At 35.9% G+C, this 13,001-nt stretch overlaps 1 protein-coding gene across 4 annotated transcripts in view; it reads left to right on the top strand.

Annotated features, from left to right (window-relative positions):
- The window catches only part of LOC136035417 (prolyl 4-hydroxylase subunit alpha-1-like), a 57,815-nt gene extending 46,599 nt beyond the window's left edge, over positions 1–11,216 (top strand). For all 4 annotated transcript variants that reach the window (XM_065717213.1, XM_065717211.1, XM_065717212.1 and 1 more), the window contains 3 exons: positions 3,962–4,099; positions 6,486–6,651; positions 11,098–11,216. In XM_065717213.1, the coding sequence (XP_065573285.1) occupies positions 3,962–4,099; positions 6,486–6,651; positions 11,098–11,168 (375 nt within the window). In that variant the 3' untranslated portion in view covers positions 11,169–11,216. The remainder of the gene's footprint in view (positions 1–3,961; positions 4,100–6,485; positions 6,652–11,097) is intronic.
- Positions 11,217–13,001: the final 1,785 nt, after the last annotated feature.

Raw genomic sequence — 13,001 nt, 5'->3', positions numbered from 1 at the left:
ATAACATGCGGGCATATAAGGTATATACAGAAAGGGTGATCGTCTTAACTTCGGAGGGGGCTCATGGGATTGCTAATCAGAAGTTTTAGTGCCCTCTTTGAGATTCAGATTGATCAAAGGCTGGATACCCCTCCCCCTTCCACACCTAGTATTGCCTCAAAATGAATATGACAGAAATTTTGAGATGGTCATTTGTTGTCTTAGAAACTTCGAAAAGAGCTCATTCGATTGGACATATCGGAAGGTGGATACCCCCCACCCCTACACCTCGTATTTTCCCAAAATTCATCTGATGGAATTCTTTAGACGGACATTTGTTTTCGTAGATAATCTGAAAAAAAGCTCCTTCAATTCGAAATTGAAATAGTTAGTGCTCTTTTTTAATTGGTGAAAGTGATTGGAGGGCAACTAAAGCCCCTACCACACCCATCATTTCCCAAAACATCCAATCATTTTTTTTTTTGAGATAGCTATTTTGGTTAACATAATTGAAAGGTGCTGAAATTATGCCTTTGAGGATGATGAACTCCCCCCCCCCCTCCCCACAATCCTCAGGACAAGAGATGTAAGTTATGCCCTGGAGGCATATAAGGTATGCATAGAAAGGGTGATTGTATAAATTTTGGAGGGGGATCATTGGATGGGTAATCAGAAGTTCTAATGCCATTTTTAAGATAAGACTAATCGGAGGATGGATACTCCCCCCCCCACAAATCGTATTTTCCCGAAATTCATTTGCTTGAAATTTTGAGATGGCCATTTGTTGTATGAGAAACTTTGAAAACAGCTCATTCTATTGGAAATTGAAGGACTAGTGCCCTTTTTAATAGTTAAAGTGACTGGAGAGTAGCTAACCCCCCTCCCATGCCCACCATTTCTCTAGATACATCGAATCAACATTTTGAGATAGCCATTTTGTTCAACGTAATTTATTGGTCCGGAGATTATGTCTTTGAGGATGACAACCCCCATCCCTCAACCCTCAGGGCAAGGGTTGTAAGTTATGCCCTGGAGTCATATAAGGTATATATATATATATATATATATATATATATATATATATATATATATATATATATATATATGTATATATATATATATATATAAATATGTATATATATATATATATATATATATATATGTATATATATATATATTTATATATATATATATATATATATATATATATATATACATATATATATACATATACATATATATATTCATATATATATATATATATATATATATATATATATATATATATATATATATATATATATATATATATATATATATATATATATATATATATATATATATATATATATATATATATATATACATATATATATATATATATATATATATATATATATATATATATATATATATATATATATATATATATATATATATATATATATATATATATATATATATACATGGGTACCCCCCTCACATACACGTTATATTTTCCCGAAATGCATCTGATAGAAATGTTGAGATGACGTTTTTTTGTGTTTTTTTTACGAAACTTTGAAAAAGGCTCATTCGATTAGAAACTGAAAGGACTGGTGCCCTTTTTATTAATCAAAAGTGATTGTCGGACAACAAGCCCCCCACGTCCTTGAATTTCCAAAACACACCTAATCAAAATTTTGAGATAGCCATTTTATTCAGCCTAGTTGAAAGTTCTGGAAATTTAGTCTTTGACAACCCCCACACCTTATCAAGACCAGAACATAATTTTCACTTTACTGAAAAAAAATACATTTAAAAATTCTTTCGCTTTTTTTCCTTGTTCAAAATGTTTTTGCTAGACATGAAGGTGCAAATCCCCCCTTGTACTCCAATTACAGCGCAAGCGTATGGTGCCCTTTTTAAGAATAACAAAGAGATTGGAGAGAAAGCAGCCCTTCTCTCAAGCCCTTTCATATTCCAAAGGTATCCAGTAAAAATTTTGAGACAGCCATTTCGTTCACCATAATATGCTGAACGTACGGTACGGTCTAGCAATGTCCAGCAATTATGTCTTTAGAGATATTAGAGATGTCACCCCCCCCCCCCCAATTATGCAATTGGCCCATTATGCTTAAAACTAAGTGTTGTTTTAATATAAATCAAAAGTCATTGTGTTTATGGTCGCCAACAAGACACCTCAGCAATATATCGAGAACTATAGAGGATACTGCTATTACTACTTCTGCTTTTACAATTTAAATAAATAAAAACAGTGTAAGTGTACCCAGGTTGTCAAAGCGCATATATAGAATTTTTTGGGAATGATATTAAGTTTTATTTTTAAGGTGAACTTCAGAAGTCATAAAATTAAATTAGAAATTATACTGTTTGTTTTAGTATTAAAAATTGTTGAAAAAGTTTCTCCAACATAAGAATAGCAACCAATACTACGTATTCATATAGGAAAAACTGAAAAGATACACAATATTATTTTTTCCACGATAAAGACTATGTCAATAAAAAACGAACAGAAATTAATTAAAAAAATTTTTTTTCCATATGACAAGTTTTTCAAAGAAAATTTAAGAGCTCAAAATTTTCTGTAAGATTCATTTTGGGAAAATACGAGGTATAGGAGGGGGGATTATCCACCCTCTGATCATTCTGAATCTCAAAGAGGGCACTAAAACTTCTGATTAGTAATTCAATGAGCTCCCTCCAAAGCTTATACGATCACTATTTCTATATATACCTTTTATACCCCCAGGGCATAACTTACAACCCTTTCCTTAAGGGCTTTTTTTTGGGGGGGGGTTGTTGTCACCCTCAAATACATAATTTCTGGACCTTCCAACTACGTTGAACAAATTTCGAAGCTGCTGTCTTGCGGTGGCTATCTCGAAATCTTGATTGGATATGTTTGGAGAAATGATGGGCTTGGGAGGGGGGTCAGTTGCCCTTCGATCACTTTTGAATATTAAAACGAGCACTAGTTCTTGGAATTTCCAATCGAATGAGTTCTTTTGAAGTTGTTTGTGTGTGGGGGGGGGGGGGTAATCCTTAAAGACGTAATTTCTGGACCTATCAAATGCGTTAAACAAAATGGTTATTTCAAAATTCTGATTGGATGTGTTTAGGGAAATGGTAGGTTTGGGAGGGGGGTCAATTGCCCTCGAATCACTTTTGACTATTACAAAGAGCACGAGCCCTTTTAATTTCCAATCGAATGAGATTTTTTCGAATTTTCAACGACAACAATTGGCCATTTCAAAATTTCTATCAAATGCATATCGGGAAAATACGAGGTGTAGGGGGGGGTATCCACCCTCCTATCACTCTGAATCTTAAAAAGTGCAATGGAACTTCTAATGAGCCTTCCAATTAGCCCCCTCTGAAGTTTTTACGAACACCCTTTCTATATATATACCTTATATACCCCCAGGAGAGAACTAACAATCCTTGTCCCGAGGGTTTCGGGGGGGGGGGTTGTAAGCCTCAAATATATACTTTACGGATCTTTCAATTACGTTGGACAAAATGGCTATCTCTTGGAGAAGTGATGGGCATGGGAGGGGGGCTAGTTACCCTTTGATCGCTTTTGACACTAAAAAATGCACTAGATCCTTCAATTTTCAATCGAATGAGATCTTTTTGAAGTTTCTACGACAACTCCATCGATAGAAAGTGCCGTGGTCTGCACAAAACATAAATAAATAAATAATACATTGTGCCCACATCGCTCTTTACTTAGGCAGCGCTATTGCGCTGTCTATGATGTGGAAAATCTAAATGGATTGCTATCCTTTAAAATTCACTCAAGGAGTGGTGACCTTTGATGTGAATATAGCACAGAAATTGACGCAGCTTTGTGCTATGTTTGAGCCTTAGGTAGCTTTTTGCTGAGATTAGTCCTTTTTTTTACATTTGTTTAAGACTTGCACGATTTTTTTCTTTGAATAGTATGCTTAAATTATAAAAATTAACTCCTTGTTTTCAGGTTGCCAATTACGGACTTGGAGGGCACTATTCCCCACACACGGATTTCCTAATTACAGGAAAATCTGCTGCTGAATTCAAGAATATGAACCAAGAATTCCTAGTGCTCGGAGATAGAATTGCCACCTTCATGTTCTATGTAAGTATTTCTTTTTCATTCTATACCCATTCGTTGACTTGACGCTTTTAGAAAGGACATAATTTTAATGAAAACATTACAGGATCTTGTGAAGTATTCTGAGTTCTGGTAACACATCTGATTTCAAGTAATCGTATTTTCTATACATCATTCTAGCGTTGTTGACTAGGTAAAGAGCAATTAGTCTCCAATGTATTATCATTCCGTTTTCTCTGGTAGTTTTGAACTCTGGTAGCTGTACGGATTGTCGTAGAAACTTAGAAGTGGGCACCTTGGGTTCGAAATTTAAAGGTTTAATGCCCTTTTTTATTTTAAAATCGACCGGAATGAAACCAGCCCTCATACGTGCCCTTATCCGCCCCTGAATACCCCTGTTACCCTAGTGACATCAGATCAGTTTTAGGATTTCATTCAGTTTAGCCAAAAGGTGAAAATATGTCTCCAAACGGGGCATGTCGTATGCAAACCCAGGGGCAAGGGCCCCAAATTATGTAATTGATCCACCCTATATAGATCCATTTTGCAGAAAATGTGGGTTAGATGAACTTAGCTAAAACCAGTATCATGCAAGAAATGCAAGTCGGTGATCATGGAAGTGCAAAGTGCAGTCCTTTTTTTAAGCCGACAACGTATGATAATTTTTAATCTGTATTATTGAAGGCAAATAGTGAATCCTCAACCCCCCCTCTCATTAATAGTTGAATTTTTAGTAGAAACATAGGCAATTGTGCACAGAAATGATCTATGTCCAAGGTGGGGACAGATTTGGATCAAAAACGAGCCAAGTCAGAACATGACCGAGACTGATTGCAAACAAGCCCCAGTTTGATGCAAAAACTACGGAAAATGGTTACAGTACTGGCTTGATGCAAAAAGTACGAAGTTCTGGTGAAGTGGAATCTCTGGTGAATGCAATAGCGAGTCAAGTTCTGGCTGCCAAAATGGGCTCATTCCTAAATCTGTGTAGCGAGCTGAGTCTATGGTGTACTTGGTCCACCCTCACTAACAACTTTGTTTTAGCTTAAAGGTAGATGGGCAGCACTTTGTTTAAACTAACAACGTGTAACGACATTCAATCTGTATGATTAAAGGCCAATAATGGGCTCCTGTACCTTTCCCCATCTTCCCCCCTTTTTGCGTTCAACTTCTGGCAGGAAAGGTGGCTATTTTGCAACGTGTTTGAACTTAAATAATGCGAGGGTTTTCTACTTGTGGGATCGGAAAACCAAATTGAAGCAGTGACTCCTTTAACATACTGCCAACCCTGCACCCCACTACCAAGCCTTTGCAACTTTTCAGCTTTCAAAAATAGGAAGACTTTTTCCCTTTCTTCAGTCAGCTTGAAAGTCATCGACAAGTACCATGAGCCAAAGGAGAAGATTATCTAGAGAGTACGCTACTTCTGAGTCCTACCTAACTTCTATACGAAAGTACACGGATGTGCCTAAAACTATTGGGCACATAACTAAAATCTGTGAGACTTTTTGCAATGAATTTGAAACAGATGGGTCTCTCCGGTTGAAGCACTAGTAGGCTTTAAAGTTTCAAAAGTCGATCCCCCGAACTATGAATCTTTGAAGCCTCTTAGGTCCTGGATTGTAAAGATCAGCAGTCTAATTAGGCTTATCAGCCCGGTGTTTTTCAAGCTGCAAATCTCATCTACCACGTTAGTCTTTTGCCCTTTCAACTTGGCAGCTTTGGTACCTTGCATGTAGCCCAAAGCTGTCCCTCTATAGCCTATGCTTATCCCGCTTCTTCACTTCTCTTCGTTTTCAATATGACTATGGTGTGGGACATAGGGTATATATATTTAGGTTAAGTGGGAAGAAATGAATGGTGGGACTTTGAAGAGTAGTTGGCACCTGGATGTTAGGGAAATTGTAAGTATGTCCGTATGGCAAAATACCATAGAGAAAGCTTTTTGGAGGACGGAGGAGAGAAGATTTTGAAAAAAGTATGTTTATAATGAAAGGGGGGTCATTTCGAGCTGCTTTTTGTTGGATAAACTTGTCCAAAATGTAAGGCGTGTATTTCCTCGAACAAAGTTGCATTCAAATGTCTGAACCACCTTCGTTTCAAATTTTATTTTTTAAATTTTGACGAGCATTAGGATCTGAAGTAGGGATGCAATTTTTTTCTCTATTTAGTACCTTGTATATCGCCTTTCTTAGAAAATTAGGAGGATTTTTAAGCTCGTCACTATTTTATGTTCAGTTACCAATCAAAAAATCTATAACTCTGTTCCGATGAATGGGGAGGTTTTATAAAAGCCTGATAGGGCGTACATCTTTGAATGCCAGAGCTGAGAAAAATGTCAGTGGCCTCAGTCCTTTTTAGGAGCGCTAGGATAATCAATATTTTCTTTATAATTTGTTGATATTTCCAGCTAAGTGATGTTGAAATAGGGGGCTTTACAAGCTTCCCAAGAATTGGAGCAGTTATTCGACCTAGCAAAGGATCTGCAGCGTTCTGGTATAACCTCAAAAGAAGTGGTAAAGCAGATATAATGTCCTACCATGGTGCATGTCCAGTTGTACTCGGAAATAAATGGGGTAGGTTCTGTTCTTTAATTAGTAATCATTGCTGGTCATTCTGTCCCTCTATCTGACTTATTCCTTTAGATATTTTCTATTTGCTCATTCTTCGGCGTGATTTTGAAAACAAAGTAGCAGGATGAGTTGAAGTGCAATTCTGAGTTGAGCAATTAAGGTTAAAATTGAACAAAGTTTTTAAAAGGAATGGACTCGGAATAAAAGAAAAATATACGAAATTATTTACGTGACTTACGGCTACAAAAATCGACCACTGGATTGATGTGCGCGATTCCTGAGAATTCTTCAGGATAAAATTTTAGCGCTTAAGTAACGTTTTCAGTTAATATGATCAAAGTTCCGACTTAGAATAATATGGAAAATGAAGTAATTATTTTACATTTATATCCTCTGTCTTTTATAATTCAGTCTTATTTATCCTTATCTGTTATACTTTTCGTCTGTGTGTATGTCTACATTTCCATCTCAACTTACATTTTTTTACCAGCTTCAGGAGAAAGTGGCTAGAGTCATGCAAACAACTACCCACTCTCTTGTCAATTTTCTGAAGATGAAGGACATTTACATTTCGGCCTTATCTTTGCTTTCATACTAATATTTCTAACAAAAACTCCCATCTTGCTTTTATTGACTGCTCCGACAAGCAAGGGAAGTAAATCCGTGCATAGTTCCTAACTGAAATGATGTAATGGTTCCGGTCACCCCGCAGTTTCTTCAGTGTTTCGCTGTGATCGTGATTGGGGGGGGGGGGGGGGGCTTGCTGAGATCCAGCAGACCTGAACGCTTGCGTAATAAACGATTATATTAAATACTCAGAAGCTTCTTAGTCCTTTAAAACCAAACATTTATATATGATATAAATAACGAAGGAAGCTTTTGTGTAAACAGATTTACATAAGATGGAGATGAAATAGCTGATAGATTGTGGGTAAAACATGTCAGAGCCATGAAAGTATCGTCTAAAACTACAGACAAAACTAAAACCAAAACGAAGAGTTTCAGTATTCTTAGTTCTTAGCTTGTAGTATCCTACTTGCTAAGTGTGAGTTTACTTTTGTTAAGATTTTGGACGGACCGGATCGCTCTGAGTATGTGTAATTATTGATTAACTATTTTTTTCCTGTAAATTTTTAGACGTTAATCTTAGATGAGTGCTATTCATTGATTAATTGTTGGTGATGTTTGCCTGTAGAACCTTAAATGAGCCATATTCACATTTGTATTCTTAGAACCGATAAATATAATCCAGTGATAACCTAGTTTTTCCTCTCTCAACATTCAGTAGAATATTCGTCTCATTGTAACTATTCTAGATGGCCTTACTAGCTTTTTAGGAGGCAATCTCATGGCTAAGCCTGGGAACACAAAATCACTCTTAGAGACTGTGGCACAAAAGGCTTATAACAATTGGAGCCAGTCTTCAATACAACAACGGGCAACATCAAGTTAACCTCCCGACCCATGATTCCTGTAAGAAACACATGGGAAGTTATTTTTATTTGGAGTTAAAGGCATAACAAGATTAATTAATTGCTGGGTATTCCTTAGTTAGGATAGTTCCTCAGTGACGTCGAGAAAATTTGGTATGATTTGATTGTGAAGTAGTGGAGAGATCGCCATATTTGTATGAACAGTCGATTGATTGATTTCTTATTACTTATTTCCAGGCTTAGTCTAACACGGATATGTTTGTTATTACTCGTATTATCAATTAGTTATTCTAAATTGTTTCCCAAATAACGGATCATGGAGCCCTTTGGGAAATTGTCCTTTTAAATGTTTATATACCGGAATAAATGGAACTTGAGCTTGAACCGAAATTATTGTCTGTAACTCACTGTTTTATGTGTAGTGTTCAATGCAAAGGCTTAATGTTCAAAAATTCAAAAATCTTCTATTTTCTGAAATTCAGCAAAGGATTGAGTTTTTTTTACATTAAGATTAGTTTTGGATAAATTTATTGCAAAATTAATTGCAATAACTGGTTGTCTTAGCGAGGGAATTGAATTCTTTTAGCCAGCGGTTTTCTCAAAATTATTTAGTCCCAAATTTGTCTAAGACGGAATTTATGGCCTTTGGGGGGTTCTAAGCAAGGAATTGTTAGAATTGGAACTGATGGGCTAGTTATTTCCGGAAGTAGCATCAAAAGGGTTGAGGTATATAAGCATTTGGGATTTGTTATATTTCTGTATTCTCATTCTGATCACTTGCGCATAAAACTAGCCCAAAATTTACGTTATTTAAATCGAGTAAAATATGTTTTTTCTTTTCCAATTATTAATATTCTTTTTCATTTATTAATAGAATCTTACCTAAGATACTGTCCATTTTTTATTAAATACATTCCCAGTTCATTCTAACCCTCTTCAGGTAACACAAAAAACAGCTGTAAGAATTCTCAGCACTTTTCTTAATCTTTCGGTAAGACTTCAAAATCTTTCCGAAAGATAAATTCTCTTCTTGTTTCTTAATATATTAAACCTTAGTAAACACAAAGAATTGCAGTTATCACTTTGGCATTATGATATTCAGTCTCAAAAAATTATTTTTATGATTCACACATTCTTGCCGACAGATATGTTACATAAATCTTAGTAAATTGTGAAAAAGCTAGATTTTCGATTAGATTTCAAATTCCTTCCACAAAAAATATGTTTAAATTGGACAATAAATTTAAAAATTTGAATAGCCGACCTCTTTTAAATTTTAGACGTTAAGACTGTCCGAGCACTTTTGGAAAAGAGGATGCTGATCCAGAGGCGTCATTTGGACCAAATCTTGGGGTGGGCATGAACTCTACCCCCCCCCCCCCCGACTCACTCCGTGTCGCGTAATCATCTAGGAAATGGGCATTTGACAGAACTCGAGAATTTTATTATGTATCTTACCTACTTTCAAAGTTTACAATGATTAATAGCTAATAGCGCAATTACCCCAAGGGTTGTCAAGTAATTACGCTCTTTGGTTAATAGGCGTGCAGTAATTTCAAATCAATTGGACAGAATGGATTATGTTGGACATAATGGATTATTATGGCCGGCGAAGGGCCCTTTGTGGTGGAGGCTTGGGCCCCCTGGAAAATCTGGGGTGGGCATTTGCCCACCCCTGAACCCCCCCTTCAAATGGCGCCTCTGTGCTAATCAGAGCAGATGCAGAGTATTTCAAAATAAAGAAAAGCTCCCTTTACAATTATCTGAAAAAAACAAAAGATAGTTTAAACTGTAATGAAGATAAACCTGAAGTGTGTATTGATCCAACAATCAGAAAAGCTGAAAAGCATATGTAGCCCGATCGGCAGATCTTTTCCGACAAACAAGAAAGGGACATATGCGACTATCTTGTCACTGCATCAAGAATGAATCAAGGTCTTGTCTCAAATGAGGTTGAAAAGCTAGTATTTTAATATGTTTTTGCGAATGAAATTGAAAACCCACAGTCTTGGACAGAACGAAAAAGTGCTTCAAAGGAACGGCTTACTACTTTTTTGAAAAGAAACCCCAATGTCTTGCTTCTTGCACCTGAGCCCACTAGTTCAGCCAGGGCAAGTGGCCTCACAAATTAGTTGTTTCAAAGCTTTTTGATAATTCATTTAATGTCTATGACAGGCATCAATCTACAGCTGAGCACATATGGAATACCGATGAGACTGGCATCCCTAAAATTTTGAAACTGACAAGACCACCAACAGGTTGTGGCACCGACAGGAGTTAAACTGGTACAAGAGACCGTCTTCTTGTGACTCTGCTATTGATTCTTGTCATATTTTACTGGAATTGTCACCTACCATGTCCGCAAGATTAGGGAGGGGGAAATGCTTGGAGTTTGTGCTCCCGCGAAATCGTAGGATATTGCAGATTTTACCTTGAATTTCTATATGATCTCCAGTATTTTCTCAAAGTCGTACCAGCAATCTCCCCTCCACACCACGATGTCGCCCTTCTCGAAACAAAATTGTGGCTACATGTCTTGTTGGGAAAATACAGAACAATGGCACATAGCGTGTAAGAACGTGTTTTAGGAAAGACCAACACTTCTATTCCTACCTCCTGCATATTGTATAAAAATGTTTTGAGATATGCACAAACCGATATATTAGTGCATTTAAACGCACACTTTTTAAGAAAGAAGACAGAAAAAGAAAGTATTTGATCCCCTTATAGATTAGATAATTTTACCTATGATGTTGGAGTTACTTATGCGGGATTTAAGATTTTATAGTATTTTACCATAGGTGTAAACCGAATGAGAGATTAGCCGAGCCAGGCTTTTCGAGGTCTTTAGTTTTTAGCAATATATTTTTTTACATGTTGGAAAAAATCTTTTTTCCAATATCTTTTTCCTTTTGAACTTTCATCTGAATAGAGTAGGCCAGTTTCCACTGAATTTTAAGTTTTCTTTAACATAATATAAGTTTTTGCTGCATTTAATAAGATTTTAATTTTTTAGTTATGAACAAGTGGATCAGAGAGAAAGCTCAAATTTTTACCCGTTCCTGCTCACTGGATGTCAATGACTAGCCTCTGTAAAAAGTGTTGTCCTTGTTAATAGAATTAATGTTCTCATAACACTCTAAACTTTCATTTACCAGAACAGGAAACAACTTTATGGTACTCGTAGCTTGAAAGGGCAAACGTTTTTGAGGCCTAAGCTTTAAGTGGCTCAACCAGGGTAATTTTTTTCATTAGGTTGATTAAAAAGATTTCCCCTTCAAAACAAGTTTTTTCAGAGAAAAGTAGAGCTCTATTAAGCCAGAAATTAGGAGAAATAAAGTCGAATAATCCCCTAAGCGTAAAACTACCACATAGCACCATCAATAAATAAATGAAACCCAAAACAAACAACAATTACTATAAATAACCGAGTCAAGCTCAAGGCGAGCAAAAGTTAATATGAGTAGGTCTGATAGCCCCATGCCTTTTTAAGACCAGAACATAATTTGCACTTTAGTAAAAAAAAATAACATTTTAAATGTTTTACTTTTTGACTTTAGAAAATTAAAAACTAATAAGACTTTAATAAATATCTGTATATGAAAAAGGGGAAAGAACAGAGAGAATATATTTATGACATTTCAGGAGCCTATTGGGGCTAAGCCAGAAATTTAAATAGTCTGATATTAAAGGATGATCTAGGATTGTTTTCATTGACTGCTAGGGTTGTTAGGATTGATTATAGGATTGTTTTCAAAAAGGTCGGTTAGAATAATAGGATACTGGGAAAAGGTAATTGGTTAGTAAATACAGCTTATCTGATGGTGTTGCAGGATAGTGGGAAAAGTTCTTGGGCTTCCCAGGTGAGATCAATTTTAAAAAGTTGTGGCTTATCAGGAGACTGGAATGAAAAGATGGGGATAGGACTGGAAGTAGATAATGTAGTAAAACTAGTAAAAGTGTGCTGGAGGATCAGGAAATCCAGAAACGGAAGTGTGAATTGCAGCCTTGGTGTCCTTCGGTGTTTACTGGCAATGGAAGGAGGTATAGGGGATATAACATTATTTTAAAGGGGGTTTAAACACTGAAGAAATCAAGTGGTATATATCGGGAAGGGGCAATTTCCTAGCATTTGGAGAAAGGAGGAAATATTTAGGGAGGTTAAGGGTAGTGGAGATTCCTTACTCATGCCCTATATGTAGAGAAAATAACGAGGATATGCTTCACTTCATGACCCCTTGTCCCGAATTACCGGATTTAAGGAAAGAATTGTTTTATGGGAGTGGTTGGAAAGTTTAGGGGACAATAAGAAAGATAGCAAACTATATAAAATTGGGAATGCCACATAGAGAGATTTTTTTCTAATCGGGTGGGGAGCTCTGGAGCTCTTTAGTTTTCTTTGAAGAACTTGTTTTGTGGAAAAAGTTTTTTAGAATTAATTTATCTTCGTTTTTTGATTGATATAGTCTTTTTATCCAGATGTTTTTTTTCAATTTTGTTTTTGCTTTAAGAATCCATAGTTCGGCTTGCTATTCATATGTTGGACAAAAATTCTCAACAATTTTGAATTTTAACACAAATAGTATTGTTCAATTTAATTTTGTGCATACTCAAGTTGACCTGAAAAGATGGAAACTTAAAACTATTCCGAAAAATTCTATCTATGCTCTTTGACATCCTGGATATACTTAAACTCTTTTGATATGTTTAAAATGTAAGAACAGAAGTAATAATAGTATTAAACCCAAAAGGGTCAACTTAATACCACTAGTCAATTGAAGAAATTGTAGAGGTGTGTTATTGGTAACCATACACATAGTACCTTTTTATTTAGTCTTAAAACAATATTTAGTTTTAAGGCATATTGGGCAAGTTGCATAGCTGTAGGGGGTTGACATACCAGATAACCCTAGAGACATA

Source organism: Artemia franciscana, chromosome 14 (assembly GCF_032884065.1).
Source record: "Artemia franciscana chromosome 14, ASM3288406v1, whole genome shotgun sequence".
In the NCBI taxonomy this organism is placed as follows: domain Eukaryota; kingdom Metazoa; phylum Arthropoda; class Branchiopoda; order Anostraca; family Artemiidae; genus Artemia; species Artemia franciscana.
This window is presented reverse-complemented; position numbering and strand designations above follow the sequence as displayed.